This window comes from Malania oleifera, chromosome 5 (genome assembly GCF_029873635.1).
Source record: "Malania oleifera isolate guangnan ecotype guangnan chromosome 5, ASM2987363v1, whole genome shotgun sequence".
NCBI lineage: Eukaryota > Viridiplantae > Streptophyta > Magnoliopsida > Santalales > Ximeniaceae > Malania > Malania oleifera.
In genome coordinates, this window is record NC_080421.1 from 31,255,232 (window position 1) to 31,278,791 (window position 23,560).

At 37.4% G+C, this 23,560-nt stretch overlaps 1 protein-coding gene across 3 annotated transcripts; it reads right to left on the reverse strand.

The window, feature by feature from the left end:
• Nucleotides 1-22,854, reverse strand: LOC131155780 (WAT1-related protein At4g19185-like). Of its 3 annotated transcripts, XM_058109176.1 has the most exons (8): nucleotides 22,349-22,805; nucleotides 20,976-21,038; nucleotides 20,694-20,810; nucleotides 20,161-20,443; nucleotides 11,614-11,630; nucleotides 11,475-11,529; nucleotides 600-751; nucleotides 1-376 (listed from the first exon to the last, which is right to left on the reverse strand). In XM_058109176.1, exons 1-8 carry the CDS (start codon nucleotides 22,561-22,563, stop codon nucleotides 223-225), a joined length of 1,056 nt encoding a protein of 351 aa, XP_057965159.1. In that variant the 5' UTR covers nucleotides 22,564-22,805; the 3' UTR covers nucleotides 1-222. The 3 variants fall into 3 exon arrangements, with proteins under 3 accessions (XP_057965159.1, XP_057965158.1, XP_057965160.1); XM_058109175.1 differs by having other exon boundaries at nucleotides 11,475-11,630; nucleotides 22,349-22,854; XM_058109177.1 differs by lacking the exons at nucleotides 20,694-20,810; nucleotides 20,976-21,038 and having other exon boundaries at nucleotides 11,475-11,630; nucleotides 22,349-22,836.
• Between the last annotated feature and the right edge of the window lie 706 nt (nucleotides 22,855-23,560).

A 23,560-nucleotide genomic window follows, 5' to 3' on the forward strand; every position in this document is an offset into this window, starting at 1 on the left:
TACAGCAACTATAATGCAATCTTTTTTCTCAATTTCCAGAATTTTACAGCACCGAGAAAGAGAGAGAGAGAGAGAGAAGAGAGGTCATTATACATGGTGCCATGTTGACAAAATTCACTACCAACTAGACAACATAAAATAATTCTATTAGGTTTCACTGTGTTGTTCAATCCAGGACCTTGGGCAAATAAGGCTGAGGGTCCTGAAAAAATGTTTCCTCTGCTATGAAATCTTGTTGAGGGGTGCGTCTCTGTGAATGGGCGGTTCGGAGTCCCGAGTTACATGAGGGATAATCCCCATGACAGATCGTCTTTCTCTATAGGATGCCCAAGTCACCATGTAAAGTCCTGCGATAATTAGAGCTCCTCCCAAAATGCTGTTACCATGCACAACAAATTAAGTCAGCTACAAATTTCTCAAACAATGACAGCTCTCCAGTGCCACAAAAATCAAAAGCATGAATCAACTGTGTAGTCATCTGTGAAATAAAAGCAGGCCAACATTGGAGAACGACATGATATCTTTACACAAACAATCATGTATTATCATTGAACAAACAAAGTTAACGCAAAATTATATAGGAAAGTCAATGGTTAAACCTTCCCAAATAAATAGGGCTTCCAAGGAAAATTCTTGAGAGGAATGCAGATGCCGCAGGTTGAAGTGGATTATATAGAGCAACCAAAGCAGGCCCCAATATCTTATTAGACCATGTCAGCAGCCCATAATTAAGGGCAGATGCAACAATTCCCTGAAATAGATAAGAGTGATGCTCGTATCATTTTCTTTTCCTTTCCCCGACCACAAATAAATTAAATAAGTCCCAATATGCAATTAAAACATTGCTTTTAATTATCATACTTTCTAATCAGCAAGTACAAATCCATGTGTGTGTTTGAATGCATGCATGCACGCATGTATCTATGTATATAAATATAAAGAAGGGGGGTGCACGGGCTGGGTACAATGATACAAAAAAAGTGTTGGCTTCCACTTACCTAGTTGATCAGAAGCAGGTTGTCTTCTTCCAGGACAAGTAACCATTGAAAAATAAAGATTTCATTTCAATTGAATTTTCAAGTAACTTTTCTTGCTTTCAAAATCACAATGTTGCTTTCAAAAGCAGGGAAATGACTCAAATGAGCCAACCAGATTAAAACTCACATCCCTCCTTCGTAATATAGCTATTGTTTCATGACATATTTAGTTACAACTGGTTTAATAAGTTTCCTAATCTAATGAATACTTCCGATGTATTAAATAGTTAGTGTGGATCTAGTCAGGTTACACTAGCAGTTCTTTTCCTGATACAAAAACAAAAACAAAAAAAATTCTCCTAGAAGTTTTTGAGGGAGTGACAATGTATAGGAATATTCTTTACTCATTTGAGTAAATTGGCCATGCAAAACATTTCTCTTAAATTTTCAGATGGTGCTGGACCAGCATGTCAGCAGGATTAGTACTCACTCAAATCACTCCTCATCCAATACGTGGACTTGTGGGGCTCAGTTTTTATCTATTCCATCCTAGGAAATGCCAAACGCTTCTGGAAGCCTGAAGCATGTCAGATACCAACACCTGCCCAACACTCCCAACCCGTATCCAAAATGTGTCTAAAATTAACTAGCTAATTTTACTTTTGGGCACAGCTGAGACACTTCTTGTCACTTCATGACAGAAAGAGGATACCTTTGGACAATTCTTGCCCTGAAATGCTGCATTTTGTTGCCTCCTTCAATTCTGTTAACCCCCCCCCCCGCCCCAAAAAAAAATAATAAATAATAAAAACGGAGAAGTTGAAAGACTAAGATTCAAGAGATTTTTGACATTGGAATGATTGGACTTTGGAGCCCTAGTGCCACTACACCAACCTTGTAGAGCACCGTTGGACCTCCCAACCTCTAGAATTCCCCCATCTAAAGCCAGCGCTAGTTTGCCACTCCCTGTTAATCTCTCTTTTCTTTTTATATTTCTTGATGAGTTGTGCCCTTTGCCCACCATCAGCCATGCCATTTGAGTTTTTTTTTTTTTGGGTTGTTAGACCAATATTCTATAGTAGATGATTGCAAGTGCAGTTTGTAAAATGTGTAATGGATAATTTGCATGAATGACACTTATATTTCATTTTAAATCAAGATTATCATAATATTTTCCATCCAGAAGGAAAACATGCGTAAAGCTATATATATTTTATATTAACTAATTAATGCATCCCTGTTGTGCTGTATCATCATTTTTCAAAATTGTCGTGTCACTGTTTCAGTATCGTGCTGTATTCATGTCTTGTGTTGATATCAGTGCTTCCTAGATTCCATCTTGGTCAAATAGTAGGTTGCACAGGCGTCTGCATATACAAACGTCAAAACAGAAGTGAATGAAAGCCACCACTCATGCTGCTAACGTGGTGTATCCAAAATCACCTAAAATTTTCTCTCATTGCCTTTTATTCTTGTTTTCTTTTATACATTTGGACACACATGGCTAATGGGGCATGACTATTTTTCCTTGAAGCTCAAGAAGAAATTTCCGATTGTTCAGCCTTTGTGATTTTGGAGTTTACGATGGCTACAGAATGCTAATGGGCTTCTATACATTAAGGACCTTGAGATATAAGCCCAATAATTGATCAAGCTAATCACTTGGATCATCTCAAGGGCTAAAGACTTCAGAAGCTAAAAGGGGGTATTTATGTCTGCTGTATATATTGTTCATTGTAAAACAAAAAAAAATGAGAGTCAGTCTTGCATTAATTCTCCATGAAACATAAAGGTACCAGAACAAGCTTCAATCCTATATGGTTACAACAAAAAAGGAAAATAAAAATGAGGAGAACAAGATGTCCTCCCTTAACAAAGGAAAGCAGCTATAGGAAAAAAAGAAAACAATTACAGGACAACTCAATGAAGCAAAGCCAACCAATCCCACAGTAAGTCTTCAGAGATATATGTCGAAAGAAGCCATTTTCTGAACACCACAGCAACTGAAGAAATGCGCCACTCTGCTCCAAAGCAAGTCAAAGTATCCAAAATTCTAGCATCCTACCAACCAAATCCACTAAATGATCGCCATAACAATGCACCACCACAAAGTTGCACAAATGTCAAGCAACAAGGCATCAGTAGGTCTGTGCTTACGAGGCAAGTTGTTGGTACTGATTTCTCAAGGATCACAATCCAACTTAAATAGCCATCACGAATCAAATGAGATGAGAAAGACTTGCAAGAATATTCCTAAGAAGAATCTAAGCTCCAAACTCTTTTATCACTCTCCAAATGGGCATGAAAAGAATCAAGAGCATTAATCAAAAGTTAGTCTCTCTCTCATTAAGGTTCCTTGCAAAATAGAAATCCCAAGAATGCTCACTCTCTTGAAAAATAAGTAAAGAAAAAATAGGAGTTCCATGAAGTGTAGATAACCTAATTAAAAAGACGAGGATACACAAGGGCCAAAGGCACCTCCCAAACCCAATGATCCTCCCAGAAACAAATTCTCTGTGTTACCAACTTTATACCAGACATTAGGAAAGAAAGAATGATAAATCTAAGACACAAATTTCCAAATACTTGAATAAGAAAGATTAACTCACTTTAGCATCCAATCTGTTCTGTGGAAGTCCAAACTTACTACAGATTACCTCATGCCAAAGAGAATTAGGCTCTACAGGAAAGTGCAATAATGGCTCCCCCACCAAGGAGATGTTTTTTGACATCAAATTACCCAAACCCATTCCTCCCTTCCCTTTAGACCTAATCACAATTTCCTAACCTACAAGATGGTCTTTATCCCACTCACCTAATCCTGACCACAAAAATTTCCTCGTCAACTTCTCTAATCTCAGGGCCACTCTCACTGGACTTCTTCAAATAATGCAAGGAAATAGACAATCATGGGTAAAAGTAATACAACCTCCTAAGGTGAAGAACACTCCTTTCACCCATCCCCAAACGAATCCACAGTAGGATTACCACTTGGAAACCTGAACAGGTAATAGGCTAACTCAGAATAGGACAATGTGCTAACCTAGTAAAAGGACCAAAATCAATACAAATTCCCACAATACTACTCTTAGAAAAATTAATTCTTGACCCTGACATTATTTCAAAGATTTGAAAAAATGGATGGCAAATTAGAGAAACTACACATATCCCCAAAAGGGAATAGTATAACGTAACACCTTAATCCCTTTCTCCAAAACCTCTATCAACCCCTCCCATCTATCATCCTACTCAAGATATTTTCCACAGTAATAAAAAGGAAAGGGGAAAGAGAGTCTCCCTGTCTAAGACCACTAGATGCTTGAAACCAAGACTTAGCTTCTCTGTTCATTAATACTGAAAAATATACACATGAGAAACATCAACAACCATTTCCCCCATCTCACCCCAAAACCTTTACATTTTATAACTCTATCCAAGAAACCCCAGCAAATGTGATCATAAGCATTTTTCAAAATTCAATTTCAAAACCAGACCCTCTTTTTTCTTCTACCTGCATATTTGGCTACCTAATTCACTATCAATGTTGCATATGGAATCAGCCTATCACCAATGAAAGCAATCCAAAGAGGGAAATGATATCCACAAAGACTGCAGCCAATCATTTAAATAAAACTTCACTCAAGATCTTATAAACTCTGTAAATGTGTAAACTTGTCGCTTTGCTCTAGATTGTAGAATTGCCATCATCAAATTTCCATGTGCGCAAATTTAAATTAATTATTAATTATGTATTGCAGGAGGTCAAAATTGGCAGTGCACACCAGAACTGGCCACAGAAACACGGGCACGCCTCTACCAGTCCTGAGCTTGCAATGTTCTAGAGAGACTTGACTTGGTGGGCTTGAATTAGGGTTTGCTAAAAGGATTCAGAACCCCTTCGCATTTTTCCAAGCTATTCAAGCATTCACCACATGTCATTCATAAGACATGTTTTCTTTTATTTTCTCTCACCCAACCTGTGTCATGACCCAATTTGCTCAATAATTTATCTTTTTTCATTAACTGAGACGTGACACGGCATTCTCTTATTCAAGGATGACATCCCACACCTTTTTGCCTCTCCCCTATAAATACCACAAATTATCCTTCAAAGGGGATCTATTTGGCACTTAAGCAATTCTCTCCCAGTCTCTCCAAACCCTCACTTTGGATTCCCACTAGTTTAAGGAATCTCTTCAGCAATTAGAACACCTTCATCTGACACAATTCACGCTTGAACTTCCTGAGAATTACCCAGTTCTCCTCTATGGACTCTCTCCAGACATTCATTGCTTACATGCAACACCACTCTCCTCCCCTCTCAAAAACCACCTCCATATTTTGTCAACTCCACTAGGGAGAGTTTGATTGTGCAGGGTGCAACTAAAATAAAGGAAAGCACTCAACTAGAAGCTTCCAATACTCGATCCACTCAGGATACTGAGAATCATGGACACTTTGGTGATCATCCTGCCAAGCACAAATAATCATTGAATCAAGCAATATCTATCATTAGTCAGATGATTCCTGCATCCACCTCAATACCACAACCTCAAAGGACTACCTTGAACCCTCCTGCCAATTTACCTCTTAATTAGGAACAATGACCATACTGCTTCTTATAATTCTATGAGGGATGAAAACGACAAGCCACCAGCCCAAAGTCTGAAGCACCACTTTTTAGTGGACTGTTCCCACCATACCTCTCGCATCCATCACAACTTTTCAGCCAATTGGATCTACTTCACATGTTCCTCCAAACCTCATTCATGTTCCTTTAACAGCCATCATGTCAAATTCTGTCCCCCACACCACTAAGGAGGATTTAGACAAGATTTTGGAGAGTAGTCTAGAGAAGTTCACTATCCAAGGCTGAATCTTAATCTTCCTTATATATATCGAATTATCTCCAAGCCTTATCCCAAGGACTATGCTACTCCCAAATTTAAGCTTTTCAATGGCAAATATAGAAACAACAAGGAACATCTAATAAAGTTCGTGGAGAAATCCAGTATCTATGGATTGGATAAAGATCTCAAGCTAAAGGTGTTCTCTAAATCCTTAAATGGAGAAGGCATATATGTGATGCAATCTTAAACCCAAGTTGGTGGAAACCTGGGGGTCAGACGTGTCATTTTTCTATGAAATGTCTTTCACCGCTCAAAAGAAGGTGGCTCTAATGGATATAGAAACTAAACATCAAAAGTCCAAAGAAGATTTTTGGTTGCCCCGGCTATAATAACTACCAATCAAGGACCTTCCTATGAGATTGTCTCTCTCTCTTCTACAAAAAACTTTATGGGGGCTTTACTAGCACAATAGAAGTGGGTAAGTAGGAATGCCAAATTTATTATTTAAATAGATCCTTGCCCAGGAATGAAGCTAGTTACGCAGCAATATAAAACCATTGTCAAACACTTGTATTCGCCACCCAAAAGCTTCAACACTATCTTCTAGTTCACAGTCTACTCCTTGTGACAAATTTCTAATCCAATAAAGCATCTCCTCACTAGACCAATTACTCCTGAAAGAATAGCCAAATGTTTTTTTACTACTTTAACAATATAATATCGCCACTATTCTCCCAAAAGTTGTTAGATCTCAAGCTTTCATAGACCTCTTGGCTCAATTTCCATCTAAAATTAATAAGGTCCTATTAGACACCATTCCTGAATAATTCCATGAAAAGCCCCTATTTATTGCAACTAAAAGCCAAGAGTGAAGCATGTACCTTGATGGCGTTTCAAGGACCATAAGGAGGAGGCATTTGGATAGTGCTTAAACTGTGAAGTTCAAAGAATGACTCTTCGGTGTTGGGTTGAGAACCTCTGTCTGAGAAGCCACCTTAGGGGCAGGTGGAGATTCTATCTCCTCAATTCTTGGTAGAAAAGTATCCTCCTTAGGAATTATATAAGAATCCTCCTCCTTAGAAAATCTTAATCACGTGACGAAGACTCCAAAAATAAGTTAAGACAATATCTCCCCAAGCCAAAATCTTGTCTCCCTAGCATCACATAGAAGGGTGCTTTCCCTATCCTAAAATCACAAAACTACTCCAATTCTAATATGTTTTTCATAACCAAGTCAAGACCTAACCTCCTACTTATAGGGTGGAGTTTGCATCACCCTAGTACCTCATCAAAGTTCGATCTCTCTAGCCTACACATGTTTATCAAAAGTACTATTTATTTTTAACTTTTTTTTTAGGATTTCCATTATTTTTCAAAAAAAAATACATCAAGATGACGAGATGGCAATGAGCTTTCATTCATCTCATTAAGCACAAGTTATCCAACAACAACAACAACAAAACCAAGCCTTAAGTCCCACTAGGTGGGGTCGGCTATTTGAAATCCTTTTCCGCCAATTTTTGCGATCATTGACCATTTCTTTTGACAGATTCAAGGATATTAAATCCTTACTCACTATCTCTTTCCAAGTTATTTTTGGTCTACCCCTACCCCTTCTACTGCCCCCCAAAGTAACTAACTCACTCTTCCTCACTGGGGCACTATGTGGCCTACGTTGCAAGTGTCCATACCATCTGAGTTGTCCCTTCCTTATCTTATCTTCTATAGGAGCTACATCTAACTTACCGCGAATATGTTCATTCCTTAATTTATCTTTCATTGTTATACCACTCATCCATCTAAGCATTCTCATCTCGACAACTTTTACTTTTTGGATATTCTATCATATATCAACCAAGTATACCATGAAGTGATGATCACATAGACTCAAGGTTATTAAAATCGGGATCCTACATAGGATCTCTAGGATGGTTTTCCAGATCGGGTCAAAGAAACAAGTAGAGGATTGTAAGATTCAACTAACAACATAAATCAATAAGAAAATGCATTTGTATGCTGTTTTTTAAACCCAGCACATGAGTTGTATAACCACAAAATCCAACTAAAGCATAGACATGGTACTCCAAGGACTGAGTGACATATGAAGTACCTCTCAATGACGCCAAGAGAACATTCTTTCAAGTGATGTTGCACCTGCTCAAAACTCGCCTTCAAAGTAATAAAGCTGCTCCACATAATTCACATGCTTCCTATGTACTCTAAACATATGAAACTCCACATATATTGGATCCTCCCAACCCCCAACGAATTTTTATGACCATGTAAGTCCATTGTTCTTAGGATTAGGGGAGAAATAGTGCGACCAAGAGAATTCATGGGGAACAACTTACTAACAGAAGGAGTCCCATTTTTGGAAGAACAAGGAGCTTCAAGTCAACCATCCTACCATTGAGATGTCTCAAGAAATTGGCAAAGTGGCATAGAATGTGGAAGTGGAGTAGAATGGCCAAGTATAAATCAAGTCCAACAAGTAAGGGACTGAAATTTGTCATTTCTCCCTCCTCACTCCCTCCCATCACTATGGTTATCCTCACTACCACCATTCTCGCCTACATCAAGAAAGGCCCCACCAACTTCTTTCTGAATATCTCCATCAAAAGCATCAAATATCTAGGATATCCAATTCTAATATGCTCCCATTTCTCTATGAAGTCTCTCCTCAAAAAGAATATTAGTTTACCCCAAATTCCTCTTCCCAAATCAATTTAGCCTCAAGAGGAAACAAACACCTTCCAAGGTGAACCCAATTTGACCACATGCCATCACCAACGTAAGAGTAAAAATTTTCTGGCGAGGCTGTGAGTCATGATGTTTCATCACATTCCCATGTCTCTATCTAGTTGGATAATCAATTGAGCACTTGGAGAATGACATCCAACAACTCTCCTCATGACTGAGATTTAAGTAGTATGGTGCACCTAATCTTTCCAACTAGCATGTGTAGTTCCTAGCATGTCGAACTTAGGATGGAGAACAGAAGCTCCCCTTTCTCCGTCCTGAAATGCAGCATTGAATTCTCTAAAAGATGTAAGAGCATAGTCCATGCCTCAGATGATCATCATGCTTTAGTAGCCTCTTGTCATGTCGGCCTGCATCCCACATTCTTCTTCGCCTCTGCCCAAAAAAAGAAGAACTCGAGATTGCATGGCCTCCCCAACTTTCTTTCTTTGGAGCAGTTGGAAAATCACCAGAATTATAGATTAATAATTGTCTCCTATCGTGGTCGCCTCCGGAGTTATAAGGAGACACTAGAGAGCTTAGAAATTTCCCATAAGTCTACCCTTTCTTGTGAAACAAGGAACTTTCCCCATGTGGAAGATTTCATGTTGAGGACATAATCTCCCTAGGCTAGAATCTCCCCATTGGGTCTCTCCCTTACATATGAAACCATTCTTATCAATATTTCCAACCAAGGAAACACGGTCACTTTAGGAAGCTTGAGGTGTCTATGTCCAATACCTGTCAGATACCAACACCTACCCGACACGTATCCAACACATATGGGAAATTACTTTTGGACATGGTTGAGAAACTTCCCAACACTTTTTGACACGGCAAGGACACCTCTAGGGCACTTCTTGCTCTAAAGCATTGCATTATCGTTCCCCCTTTAGTTCTGTTTAACAAGACCCAAAATTTAAATGTATATATACATATATTACGGATAGGTCAATATATATACACACATATATATATATTAAGGATAGATCAAAACATTGAATCAGGATCCTTGACACTGGTGTGGTAGGACTATGGAACCCCAGCGCCACTACACTAGCCTTGTAACCATTGGACCTCCCAACCCCCCAATTCCCCCTCTCCGTAAAGTCACTGCCATTTTGCCACTCTATTAATCTCTCTTTTTAAAAAAAAAAAAAATTTCTTGATAAGAGATGCCCATTGCCCACCATCAAACATGTTCTTGAGTTTTTTTTTTTTTTTTTTACCAATATTTTCTATATTATCAATGTAGTTGATGATTGTATAAGTGTAGTTTGTAAAATGTGCAATTAAATATTTTGCATGAATGGTGCTTGTATTCCATTTTAAATCAAAATTAGCAAATATATGTCCTATCTAAAAGGAAAAACATGCCTAAATATATGTAATTTTATACTAATTAATTAACGTATCCTTGCCATGGTGTATCCTCATTTCTTCAAAATTGCCATACCCTCCGTCTCATTATTGTGTCATATCCATGTCTCGTGTCAATATCAGTGCTTCTTAGCTTCCAACTATCTGCATGGTAACTTTCACACACATGTCATTACCATGAATGCTATGAATCTTAGAACCCAAAATGAATAGGATGCTAATTCAAGCAATGTAAACAAAGGGAAAACACTCAAGGGAAGCTTACTTTATGTCATGATTTATTTTTGCAAAAAAAAAAATAAATAATAAATAATCTTTTGCATCCTACATGAAAAAAAAATATGAAAAAAGAAATTTTGGGAAAAAAAGAAAGTCGTTGGTGGAAGGGGACCCTCTTATGATTTTTCAAAAATAATAATAACAATAATAATAATTTTTCCCTATATGTACCTATGATTTTCAAAAAAAAAAAAAAAAATCCCAATATAAACCCTCTAGTTTTTCCACCAAAAAAAAAAAGTTAGCATCTCGGAAAATTGATGCTCTTGGGAGTGAGTCCCCACAAGCAACAGCCTCACAAGAGTCAACCGATGTGCAAACAAGCCCCACAGGAGGTCTATCATTAGATGATTTTCGTGATCAATGTGGGTATGCATCAGATTCTTCTAATTAATCGCATTATATTTCTCATGTGCCTCAATCTCCATTGAACAGTCTAGAGTGTGTTTCTATATTTGAGGGTGACAAAACAGGTAAGTGAATGATGCTGAAGCTGGTCTTGTGCTGAGCCCCAGTTCTTGAAAGGGGAGATTCTAATGAGAAGGATTTAGAGGCTCAACAACTTGGATGAAATGGGTTTATGTCTGACGCAGCAGGCAAAGGAGTACATTTGGATGACTGCGGGAATCAGCAAAATTGCAGTGCTCTATTAATTATAGCTGCAAGAGAAAGAAAATTTGAAAGGGGGATATCTTTGTTAGTTAGGTTTTTTAAACTTTTGGTTGTGGTTTTGATTTTTTTTTTTTTTTTCTTGGTGAGGATATACTTTCCTTTCTTGATTTTATTTCCTTCTCTCTTGGTGTATCTTCCTTTTTATCCCAAAAAAAAAAAAAAAAAAAAATCAATGAAACTTGGCACCAATTCAACAAAAAGCAATTTGTCAAATAGTGCACAAATGGGAAAATCTTTTAAAACACATTTCCCAACTAAAGTGAGATTTAGAAGAACCAGAACAAAACCCCACCTTGCATTAGTCCACAATGCATTGTTCAAAGCAGGTGGACCATCATAATACTAATTGCCTTTATATTTAAATGAGGCAGTTCCTCTTCTAGGAACAGAGCTATCACGCATCCCAATGTTTTTGCAAGGGAGTATAATACAATTATTCCATTGCATCAAATATAATCTCCCCCCCCCCCCCCCAAAAAAAAAAAAAAAGAAACATAAAAATTCAATCAAGGAAAATACATCATCACTGAGAAAATAGTAAAGGCTTGAACCATCACATTGTTAATGAGAAACTTACAGCATAGAAGACCGCAAAAAGCTCTGACTGTGACAAACTCCAGTCTGTGGACTCACTGGTCATAAAGAATGCTGTTGTTACCATAAAAATAGCACCAAAAAAGTATGAATATGCAGTCACTGATAGGCTGGCTGGATACCTCGTTAAAAGTGGAGCCTGAAAGTTTTCCACATCACAGTAAAAGATCTTCAGACATAAACTAAGAAGCAAATCAGATGTTAATGATTCTATTAACGGAACCCAATTTATTAGAAAATTACACTAAAAATGCAGTACAAGTATTTGTTATGAAAATTAAACAACATACACACATACAAACATACATTTAAATAAGGTGAGATGCATAGTTTTGTTAAAATGTCTAATAAAATGTTTAGCCATCACTCTAGGCTTGAAGCACTATTGATCATAAATGACTAATATATATTGAGTGCTCATCATAAGACATCCCTTCTACTCACCATCTGTATCCTTGCTTCATAATTATAATTATATCTAAAGGATACATACCACTGTCCAAAAAGCTGTATTCAAAAATTCATACTCTCCTAGACGCTCTTTGCTCATACATGGACATGATTAATAAGCACGAAAATATTTTGGAAAATGTCCACTCATAATGAATATTCTTCAAACTTAACTGAAATTTTAATCCTTAAGAGTATTTAATCATGTGCCTCTCACACCCATTGAGATTCATAAGAAAAGAGGCAGACATTGGCTTATCATCTTAACAAATATTCATTGTGACTTTTTGGTCCGATAAGCCTAAAGCATTCACCGCCAAGATTAAATCATTGATAATCTTAAGAACCTTGGCTAAGATATTTTGAGATAATTATAAAAATAAAATAAAATAAAATAAAAAGCATAGAATGAATAAGTACATAACTCAGGGGGAGCATTTATCCTTCATATCTATATAAATTAAAATGCTCTCATATTCTTATACCTTTTATGCTCATATGCCTTTATGATATCAGCATTGTAGACTACAATCCATAATTACTGAATGATTAAATTTCCTTGATGAACGATTTTTCTTAATTATTGATTGCTACCTGATTGCATGCTTGTATTGAAAGCCTCCTGCATAGCGGATGCAGTGGATGTGAACTGCATGCTGGTAGTGGAATTTAGGTTGTTGTATGCTTCATATGATCTATCTGTTGAGAACAACCTATCAGGTACAGGTTTTATGGGAATATGTCCGATATACAGACGACATGCTACCAAAATTTCGACAGAAATTTTTCCAAAGTAAAACTTTGTACAAAGATGATTATGATCAAATAAACATTAAAATATTTTTGAAAGGATGAGTGAAAACTCAATGAAAATTAAATTTCATCCTCACATAATCATCAGGTATTTAAGGAGCGTAGCTCCATCCCTAGAGAAAGAGCATAAAGAACCTATAGGGATGATTATACTAGTCAAATGGTAAAATGAATAAATCTTAATCCAGTATATTCGTTTTAAAAGACTTAAAAAAAATGATTGCTTATACTTCTTCACATTCTTAATGAAACTAATCCTTATTAGGTATAAGCAGTTTATTTCATCTAAGCTTGAATTCAATTTGAAAGGGGAAGCATCTACACTACCTTGTTATGCTCACCAATATCTTTTAGCATAGATCCGTTTTGAATCAAGTGTGGCATGTGCTTAAATGAAATAACCTTTGTGAAAATCTTAAGTTGATATATATTGCTTGGCCACATGTTGTTTGTGTTTGCCATATGATCCTTACTGTAATTTGTCTGATATCTTTAGGATCATTGTGGTTGTGTTTTTCTGGTTACAGTTTGTGTGCTTAAATGATAAACCAGAATATTGATGCTTGCTTGTGACCTATTTTAAAATTTCTTTTTCAGCAATGCATCACCCCCAATACTTCTTGATAATATCATAAGGGGGATATATATTTGTATACATATAGTTATATATACATATATATTTATTTTAATAGTTTATGGCAAGAACTAATTTCAAAACTAAAATTTTTTTTCTCTTGCCTTATTATTATTATATGTTTTTAAAATTGCATAACTGGTTCGGTAACTTCACATACAAATGCATGCGAACTAGTTAGACTGTGTTTGTGCTCAAACCAACTATTTGTTATCATATGCCGTGTGTTTTAAACTCAAATCTTCCACGAGTCTTATGATAGGTTTCAATTGCAATGGTTTGTATATATTTATGGTCTAGCCTTGTTTTCATCTCGTTTAAATCATTTAAATGACCAGTTATATTGTTTGAGTGCTTAATTGCTATATTTCATACTTTATAAGGCTATCTTTGTCATTCATTTTGCATTGTATGATTATATTTTGGATGTTGAAAGTAATACTTATTGATATACTGGACTGTTTGAGTTGATTATTGTGGATAATTATATACTCGAACTCAATCAGGTTATTTTTATACAGTTATTTTTGGGAAAATACTCTATTTTCAAACGACATGCTGCCGAAATTTCAAAATTTTTCCCAACCATATCTTGTTTTTAAATGATTCATACTCAATGCATTGCCTATATACTTTAAATTTATCATGGCCCTTTTTGCTGTTGCCAAAAGGGGGAGGAGAAGAGGCAAAATTGGATACTTTTTGAAAAATGCTTGAACTTTAAATCCTTAAACTTCTCATTATGCATATTAACGAGGGGAGCCTTTCAAGGCTGTACCCACTTTTGCATGATGTATTTGTCATCATCAAAAAGAAGGAGAATGTTGACCTAATAGGTCATACCCTGTTTTGATTATGACAAATACTCAGGTATTTAATTTCTATCAAGTTTGTGCGTAGGTTCATATTAGTAAGATCAGTTGATGTCATGTGAAAACTTGAAGAATAAAGACCCTGAATTGTCATTTATCGTAATTTATGTTATGTTTAATTAGGGTCTGTAATAGTAAGTAGAAATGGTCTATAATAATTGATGCGCATCATGCATGTAGGAACTTATAAGTTCAAGACCATAGATAGACCTTAGGGATCACCTTCGTTCGATCTAAGGTTGACCGACACCGGATTTTTAGGTCTAGGTCAAAAAACCTTAGGAAGACCCTAGGTCCTTACACTTACACGTAAAAATAGTCCCCAAAATCACATATATTACCAGGGGAATCAATTGAATTAAAATAGGACTTGAAGGGAAAAAAGAATAGGGTTTTGGGCAACCGAACCTTGGTATTCAAAACACCTCGGTCGACCAAACTGTTAACTGGTCAGTGGATTGACCTGACTTCGAGAAACCGAACCCAAAAGGACTTCACCATCCTCGGTCAACCGAACATAAAACCTTACTTTTTCCACCAACTCGGCAGCCTGAACTTTCCGTTCAAAACTGCCTCAGGCTACCGAATGTTCAAGTTCGGCAAACCGAACTTGATACCGGGCAACCGAATCGTGATCTTTTGGAAAATCGCCTAGGTTCAGCAAACCGTCCTCTTTCACATGCACCCGAACTTCAAAAACGTACTTTTTCAAATGTGTCTGTTCGGGCGACCGAACCACAGGTCAGGCGCCCGAAACTCTCGGGTTGCACAATTTTTTTACCGTGATTAAGAGGTGTTAAACAGGGTTATTTTTCCTAAACATTTTTAAAACAAATTTAATAATACCATGTGTATTCCCAACGGTTATAATTTTAACCTTCTCTATATATAGGGGTTCATTTGCTTAGATTAGCAAGTAATTAGCACTTTGATTAGCAAAATATCCTCTGTATTTTTTAAAGTGTTTTTTCTTCATACAAACCCTATACCCTCACATTCTATCATTCCTTTGCTAAACCAAATTTTGTGAGAGTACTTTGAGTGGTTATTCGTCATTCTCATTTGCTAGAAACTCTCTTCGTATACATTGTTTGTTTGATTTTGGATTGAGAGTTAAGCATATATTTTTCCCCCGATTTTATTTGATAAATCTTTGTGTGGGAAAAATCTTATAGTTAAGTGAGTCTTTGCATTATTGTTGCAAGACTCATTGGGCTTGTATTTTTGTGTGCGCAAAAATCTTTTACAAGCTCATATTTGAATATCTCTTTGTGCTTTGATATTGAGAAAATATTTTTGAGAAATTCTGATTATTCTTAGTACAAATCTTTGAAACCCTAAACTATGATTGAGATTTTCATCTCCACATAGTTTCAAAGATTAGCTTGTTGATACACTCTTGTGCTTGAATTGAGATAGTCATTACTTTGAGTGTTGATTGCACATATACACCATTGAGCTTATAGTTCTTACATTATTGGTGTGCATTGATTATATTGTGCTGAATTGTTGTACAAATTTGCTTGTGTTAGAAGCACTTTTCATTGTACGAAAATGTTTATCTGATTGTATTCTAGGCTTAACCTGAGGGGGTTTGATCTAGGCCGTAAGGATCAGGTTGGGGTCAACCTTGTGAATTTGACGTAGGGCCTTCTCCGCCCCGCAAGGAGAGTGTGTAAAGGTTGAGCTTAACCTTAATAATTTGACCTGATTGTAACCGGTCCCGCTCCACCCGTTAAGTGAGCAATAATGGTAATCATCAGGCTTGCAAGCTGAGGCAGGGATGTAGGCAGTATTGGCTGAACCCCGATATCATATTGTGTGGGTACTTTATATTTTCGTAATTTATTTTCCACAATTTCATTTTCAGCTCATGTATGTTGTATGTCTAATTCATTATATGTTGTACACGTGTTGATTGGGTTTACGATTATATAGACAGACCCTAGGTTGTGTATTACTGCTGCTGAGTTGGATAAACCTAGAAATAAATTTTAATACCCAATTCACCCCCCCCTCTTGGGAATACACCAATTCCAACAAATCTAATCACACTATTTGCAAGAGTACTGTTGTTGGGAGGATTATTTCATCTGTATATGTGAAGTATATGATTGTTACTGCTCATCTAATCAAACTATGTATTTGCTGGTTATCTGGAACTAAATGCTTTAATTTGTTTATCAAAATCTTTAATTTTCCGAAAAGGGGATGCCTAAAACAACAATGGATCTATAGTGATGAGGCAACAGAAGTGTAGGATGTAGAAGGCAATAGCAACTCAAAATAGTAAAGCCCACCTGCCTCATTTCCTCCGCCAATTGTCTTCCTCATCTTCAAAACAAGCCTAAATAACAATAGAATTGGAAAGAAGGTAATGGAACAATTCATTGGCACTTTGTCATCTTGCCAACATACATTTGATTAAAAGGGGAATCTAGGAATATACAGAATAAAGGACAGAAGGAGGAGCGGTAAAGAGAGAGAGAGAAGTAGGGTTTACTATCCTTATTCCTCTAGAACAATAACAGACCCATTGGCAAGGTGATGCAAGTCATTAGTGGTCAGTGGCAACAGATTCTATGATCCAAGGTCCCGAGGAAGATTTACTAGATGACAAAGAAGCTCTAAGGTCACCAATCTGGGCAAGACAAACAACAGGAGCTGAGGCGGGGACGTAGGCAGTATCGGCCGAACCCCAATAACATATTGTGCGTGTATTTTATATTTCCGTAATTTATTTTCTGCACTTTCATTTTCAGCATATGTATGTTGCATGTCTGATTCATTATATGTTGTACATGTGTTGATTGGGTTTACGATTATATAGACAGACCCTAGGTTGTGTATTACTACTGCTGAGTTGGATAAACCTAGGAATAAATTTTAATACCCAATTCACCCCCCCTCTTGGGAATACACCAATTCCAACAAATCTAATCACACTATTTTGCAAGAGTACTGTTGTTGGGAGGATTATTTCATCTTTATATGTGAAGGATATGATTGTTACTACTCAACTAATCAAGCTGTCTATTTGCTGGTTATCTGGAACTAAATGCTTTAATTTGTTTATCAAAATCTTTAATTTTCCGAAAAAGGGGATGCCCAAAACAACAATGGATCTAGAGTGATGAGGCAATAGAAGTGCAGGAAGTAGAAGGCCATAGCAACTCAAAATAGTAAAGCCCACCTGCCTCATTTCCTCCGCCAATTGTCTTCCTCATCTTCAAAACAAACCTAAATAACAATAGAATTGGAAAGAAGGTAATGGAACAATTCATTGGCACTTTGTCATCTTGCCAACAGACATTTGATTAAAAGGGGAATCTAGGAATATACAAAACAAAGGACAGAAGAAGGAGTGGTAGAGAGAGAGAGAGAAGTAGGGTTTACCATCCTTATTCCTCTAGAACAATAACAAACCAATTGGCAAGGTGATGCAAGTCATTAGTGAATGTCTAAACGAGATTGGTTGTGCATGTCATATAGTTAGTGGCAACAGATTCTATGATCCAAGGTCCAGAGGAAGATTTACTAGATGACAAAGAAGCTCTAAGGTCACCAATCTGGGCAAGACAAACAACAGGACAAGATGCTTGTTGTGATCCCTGATACTGGAAGAACTTAGAATACTCTTCCATTGTTACAGATACAATGCACTGCTCTCCAACAACTGAAGTAACAGGGGCAGAGTTTGCGGTGGCAGCATTTTCAATGCATGGCCGCTTGCCATGGAGATCTCAACAGTGGTCCTCATCCACAATGAGCACACTTGCACAATGACTCTACCACACCCACCTCTACACCCCACATATTCCCAAACCAATGATAAGGAAAACCCTCAATGATGAATACATCTCTCTCAGAAACAGAATTCAGAGTGCCCAAAATAGGAACTGAAGGATGACAGCTGGAGGGACGAACTATAGGAGAGTAAATATCAGAAAAAGAAGGTAATTTAGCACTACTAAGAATCTGGGATCGGATTGGATTAAATTCAGGTCTCAAACACACTAAGGCCCAATGAATGATCATCTGTTCCCTTAGCTTTTGCATCTCAAAGCATCAACCATTATGGCTTGCACTATATTGAATTTTCCATGGATAACCTTCATCTCAACGATTTGACACTCCTATCCACCTATTTTAGTCCAAAACCCTTCATGTAGAGATAACACATGCAGCTCAAGTCAGTGGAATATAGGAATTTGACATAGTCCGTACTCTCCTTGCAAACATCAAGGTGCATATAGATCTATGCAATCTAGGGTTCCATTGAATTCCACAATAAGGAGGCAATTGATGCATCTTCCTGAATCCAAACCTCCTTCTGATTGTCATCAGTGATCCAGACTAAAAGCAATGTTCAGACTTGCCTAGACCTGTCAAATAAATCTCCATAGCCTTAGACTACTATAAGTAATTACTTCCATTGAACTTTCTCTATAGTAATAATATGTGGCAACAATGAGAGGACCAAACTCTTGGGATTCATGGACTTCATCTTGAAGAACAAAACCAAATAGCAATAACAAATGAGACAAACACCACAACAATGGGTCGGGTCACAGACAAACAGCACATCAACAACTCAGGTCATTGACAAAAGGACATAACAAGCGGAGAAAAAAACAAAAACACACTAACAGCCCCAGCTACCACCAGCAAGGAGGCATAGATACAACCAAACAGTCACTGACATAGGCTACTCTTGAATGTATCATTAGCATAAAACTATAACGTTGGAATTTTGGGCTATATAGAGAGGTGATCAACCTGGTATCATGGCTTAAAAGGAGATTCAAACTATTAGGAACCAAATCAAAGCAAAAACAGGCCTTAACAAAGCCCCGCATGCCGCCACGTGGCATCGGAGCCCCCAGCATGCAATTGGTGCACTACGGCTCCAGGGGATGCCAACATGAGGTTTCGGATGGGGATAGATCGACTTTGTCTGTGAAGGGTCTGGAGCAAAGGTTGGAATTTTGGGCTATATAGAGAGGTGATCAACCTGGTATCATGGCTTAAAGGGAGATTCAAACTATTAGGAACCAAATCAAAGCAAAAACAGGCCTTAACAAAGCCCCGCATGCCGCCACGTGGCATCGGAGCCCCCAGCATGCAATTGGTGCACTACGGCTCCAGGGGATGCCAACATGAGGTTTCGGATGGGGATAGATCAACATTGTCTGTGAAGGGTCTGGAGCAAAGGGAGGTTATGGGAAGGAGGATGGGCTGCCCCTCATGTGCAGCCCAAGACCTAGTACTCATTAGGTGAACCAAAAAATATGAAGACAAATCAAAAGTGCTTATTAAATTCTAATATTTTTTTATTGCAAAAGAAATTTCATTAATGGGGAAATAATTTACAAGGAGGGAGAATAAGAAATCTCCTGATAAAAATCTGGTACAAACCAAAAGAAAAAGAACTAAGAACAACAAGAGGAGAGTAACATCAAACCATCGAGTTCCTCCTATCTGTTTGTAAAGCTGCAAGACTAGCACCCAAAAAATTCCAAACCTGACACACCATAAAGAAGCCATGTACTGAATCTTTTCCCACACCAGCGTCCAGTTTAAGTTTTTCCCAGAAAATATCCATGCATAGCCATAAACCCCATAAGACTGCAAAGATGCCAAACTTCCACAAGGCTGCCCTATCCTGCCTTCTTCAATTGAATTATAACATATGAGCATATTATACTTGAATATTCCTTAAACTTGTGCTCCAGAATTGACAGAATAAATATCCTCAGATGTTTATTGAGGAAAATAAGATAGCAACACATTTAACTAGTGAAAAAGGTATCCCTTTTGGACCTTTCTAGAAAAATATATATTTCTCTGCTCATCAGTACAACAATCAACTAACGACGCAGATTAAATGAATTTAGTACCTGAATGGCTAGGTAAGTTGCCATGCACATACAGTTCCCTATCAAGCATAATACACCAAGGTGCCAATGCTCAAGTCCAAACTCCAGAAAACTTGACATTAACCATCCAGCAGGCTCTGGTTGACCCTTGGCACTTATTTCATTTGCAAGGAACTCTGATTCCTTAGATCCAATCAACGCTGGGCCCCGGAACAGAACCATTAGTACAGCACCGGAAACACATACAGCCGTACCTCCAACCTTCACCTGACCTTCAGTTCTAAGCAAATTCACTGGTTCTGTGCTGCATAAACAAATTTTACATATGATATTGAACAAAAATATGATATTAAACAAGAGAAATCAGACAAGTTAAACAGCATTGAGAAGGTGGTGTATATGAGTCTATATATAACAACCCCCCTCCCCCCCCCCCCCCCCGGAAAACCCCAACCACCCACACACATGCATAAAAAAAATACTGAAGGAAAAAAGCCCTACATGATTTATTGCATCAAATAAATAGGACAATAGTGAGAATCAATGAAACTGACCCCATTACTGCAGCCAAGAGAAACGTAAAGACTGGGATAGAAGGCTGAATGGCAGCAGCATAAGTTGGATTGGTGTAGCTAAGACCAATGAGAAACAAAAGCTGGTTGCCAAATATCCTTGTTCAATTATAAAAGTAGCAAAAAGAAACCATGTCAATTTATCAGTAAGATTTTACCTCTGCTGGAACCGTTAAAAGATTATGTAATTAACAAGTTCAACACTCCCACGCCACCCCGCACCCCCAAAAAAAAAACAAGAAAAAAAGGAGTTCAAACAGTTACCCAGTTAACCCAAGAAAGAAGAATGACATGAGGAACCGTCTGTTGATGGGAAGGCGAACCCTTCTGTAAAAAAGGAAACAGAGAAAAATTTAACAGAGCTGTTTTTATCCATTTGCACTCTATACATTAAAGGTGGAAGAATATGGTCAAAAGTGCAATTTCTCTGTTGTATATAAACAGCTAAAACAAGTGCAGTTTTGAAACTAAGGGAAAACAAAGCAGGACAATACGCACAAGAACTCCACAGCATACCGCACATAGTTTAATTTAAACAAATTGTTTATTAAGTGGCACAAGAACTCCACAGCGTACCGCACATAGTTTAATTTAAACAAATTGTTTATTAAGTGAAAACAAGAAAGGTTAAATGGGATGCTACAGCAGCAACCATGAAGCACATCTGCTGCAGCACCATGAAGCACGTCTGGCAATTCATTGCAAAGAAGCCCTGTGGATTCATACCATGTTGTTTAAGAAGTGCATTTGGTGTGTTAGCCTCTTAGGGAGGCAGTTGGAACTGCAAAGAGAATCATGGCTTAAGAGAGTTCGTGAAAAGCCACATTAGAATCCATTTGGAGAATGGTAAGAATGTCTACTTGTAAGATTAAAAACTGCATTTGGGGCTCTTATGGAAAGACATAGAGAGGATGCCATAACTCATAAAAAGCTAGTTCGCCTGCTCAAGCCACTGTTGCACACATAATTAGAGAGGATCCTGGGCACTTTCCTCCTTCAAAAACTCCTGATCAAGCATAGCTTTGGTGGTCTGTTAGTAGTTTCACTGTGAAGAATCACAAGAAGGATAACTTTGTTTGAATGCAGAACAAGAATGGCTCCTACTCTGTCAAAGCACGTGGCAAGCGTTTAGGAACACACTCCTATTGTTAATTGGCACCATTTAGTATGGGGTAAGCTTTTTCCTGAATTCAGCTTTATGTTTTGGTTAGCATTTGAGAAACTGTGATTCTGCGAGAAATATTCTTAGGATCGGGAGGTGATCTGGGCTGGCTAATAACAGCAAAGGGTTAAGGAAGTTGAATTTAATGAAAAAAGGAACTTGCTTTCATTCCATTCTGCGAAGAGTATTATGGGAGCGAAGTCGTCCAAAAATATAACTTTTTTTTCAATTAGAAGACCTCGTAAAAATGCCAAGAATTGTTGAAGTTGTATAATCACTCCCATGTAGAAATCTCGAAGTTCTCACTGTCGTTGATGCAATCTATAAGTTTAGATAACTTTCACTGGTTGTTTTACACGTCACAACCAGAAACCTAAGCACATAGAATTGTAACGATGATGAATTCATCAATCCAGTGAAAACAAGAAATGAGAGGCGAGCAGTGCAAAAGTGGGGAGAGGGTAAGAATACGAACTTTTCGCGGACATAGGCGACCGGAGCAAGAATTGAAAGGGCAAGGAGATCGCGAAAGACGCAGAAGACCAGCTGATTGACACCGACATTAAGAGCTACTTTGGTGATGACATGATATCCGCCATTGAAAAGCTGCACCAGCGCCATGGCAGCGTGTGCCTTCCACGCCTCCTGTTGTGCAGCTCCGCCGCCGGCAACGGCCCCTGCTGCCGCCATTGACGATTGATGATTGATGGCTGATCGGGAAGAAAGAAACAGAGAGAGATGGTTGGCTGTTGCGGGTGATGCGATTCGACGCCAATCCAACAAGGGGTTTGACGAATTATCTAATCATTGCTTTGAATCCAAGGCAAACCCAAATGATGGAGGCATTCCCCATGGCTTTGGAGTTCCCTTTTTTCATTATTTTTCCTTTCTGCTTCTGTATTTCGGCTTTTGGCTCTGCTCAGAGTCCCAGAGAAGTCAAGAACTAGGTATGCTTTTAAATGCTTTTTCTACAAAATAATTTTTTTGTTTAAACTTCAAATTTTTATTTAAAATAGAACTTAATAATTTTGTTCTTATATCATTAAATTTCTGATTTGAAGTTTTGAGCTTTGAAAACTTATTATTGAGCATGTTTTAAAACAAAACCAATTATAAAATTTTTAACATGAGAAACAAATTAAAATTACCATTTAAGAAGTTTAAATATTGTTCCATAATAGTTTAGGTAAAGATGTTATGTTGCCAAAATTGTAATCTCAAAAGTTTTTTTTCCTTTTTTGCCGACTCTTTGTATATCTTAGGAGCTATTCACTCAAATATTCAACTTAAGTAAATGAAATAAAGAGATAATTATAGAAAAATTAAAGTAAATAAATTTGGAACTATAAAAATTATGTAGTCTACTTCTTCAGGAATCAAATGTTACTAATCATCTTCTTTTTCTCAATTTTGATTGTAAAATATGTCCTTATATAGGCAAATATTATATTGACATCCCAAAGGTCAATTACATATTGAATCATTATGTGGGCATACCAAAAGTTATAACATATTCTCAAAATAGTCATCCACATGTATAATATACACGTTTTACAACACTTCCCTTTGAATGACTATACACTATGAATATGCCTCGTTAAAACCTTCGTTAAGGAAAATCATGTGGGACAAAACCTTAATGAAAGGAAAAGAGTACAGTATTCATGCTTCCCCTAAAAAATATAAT

Coding starts and splice junctions, on each gene's coding strand:
- LOC131155780 (XM_058109175.1), bottom strand. CDS start 22,563: ATGGCGGCAGCAGGGGCCGTTGCCGGCGGCGGAGCTGCACAACAGGAG. Junction 20,444..20,693: donor CTCTTGGCTGCAGTAATGGG/GTCAGTTTCATT, acceptor TTGTTTATGCAG/CACAGAACCAGTGAATTTGC. Junction 11,631..20,160: donor CAACTTACCTAGCCATTCAG/GTACTAAATTCA, acceptor GAAAACTTTCAG/GCTCCACTTTTAACGAGGTA.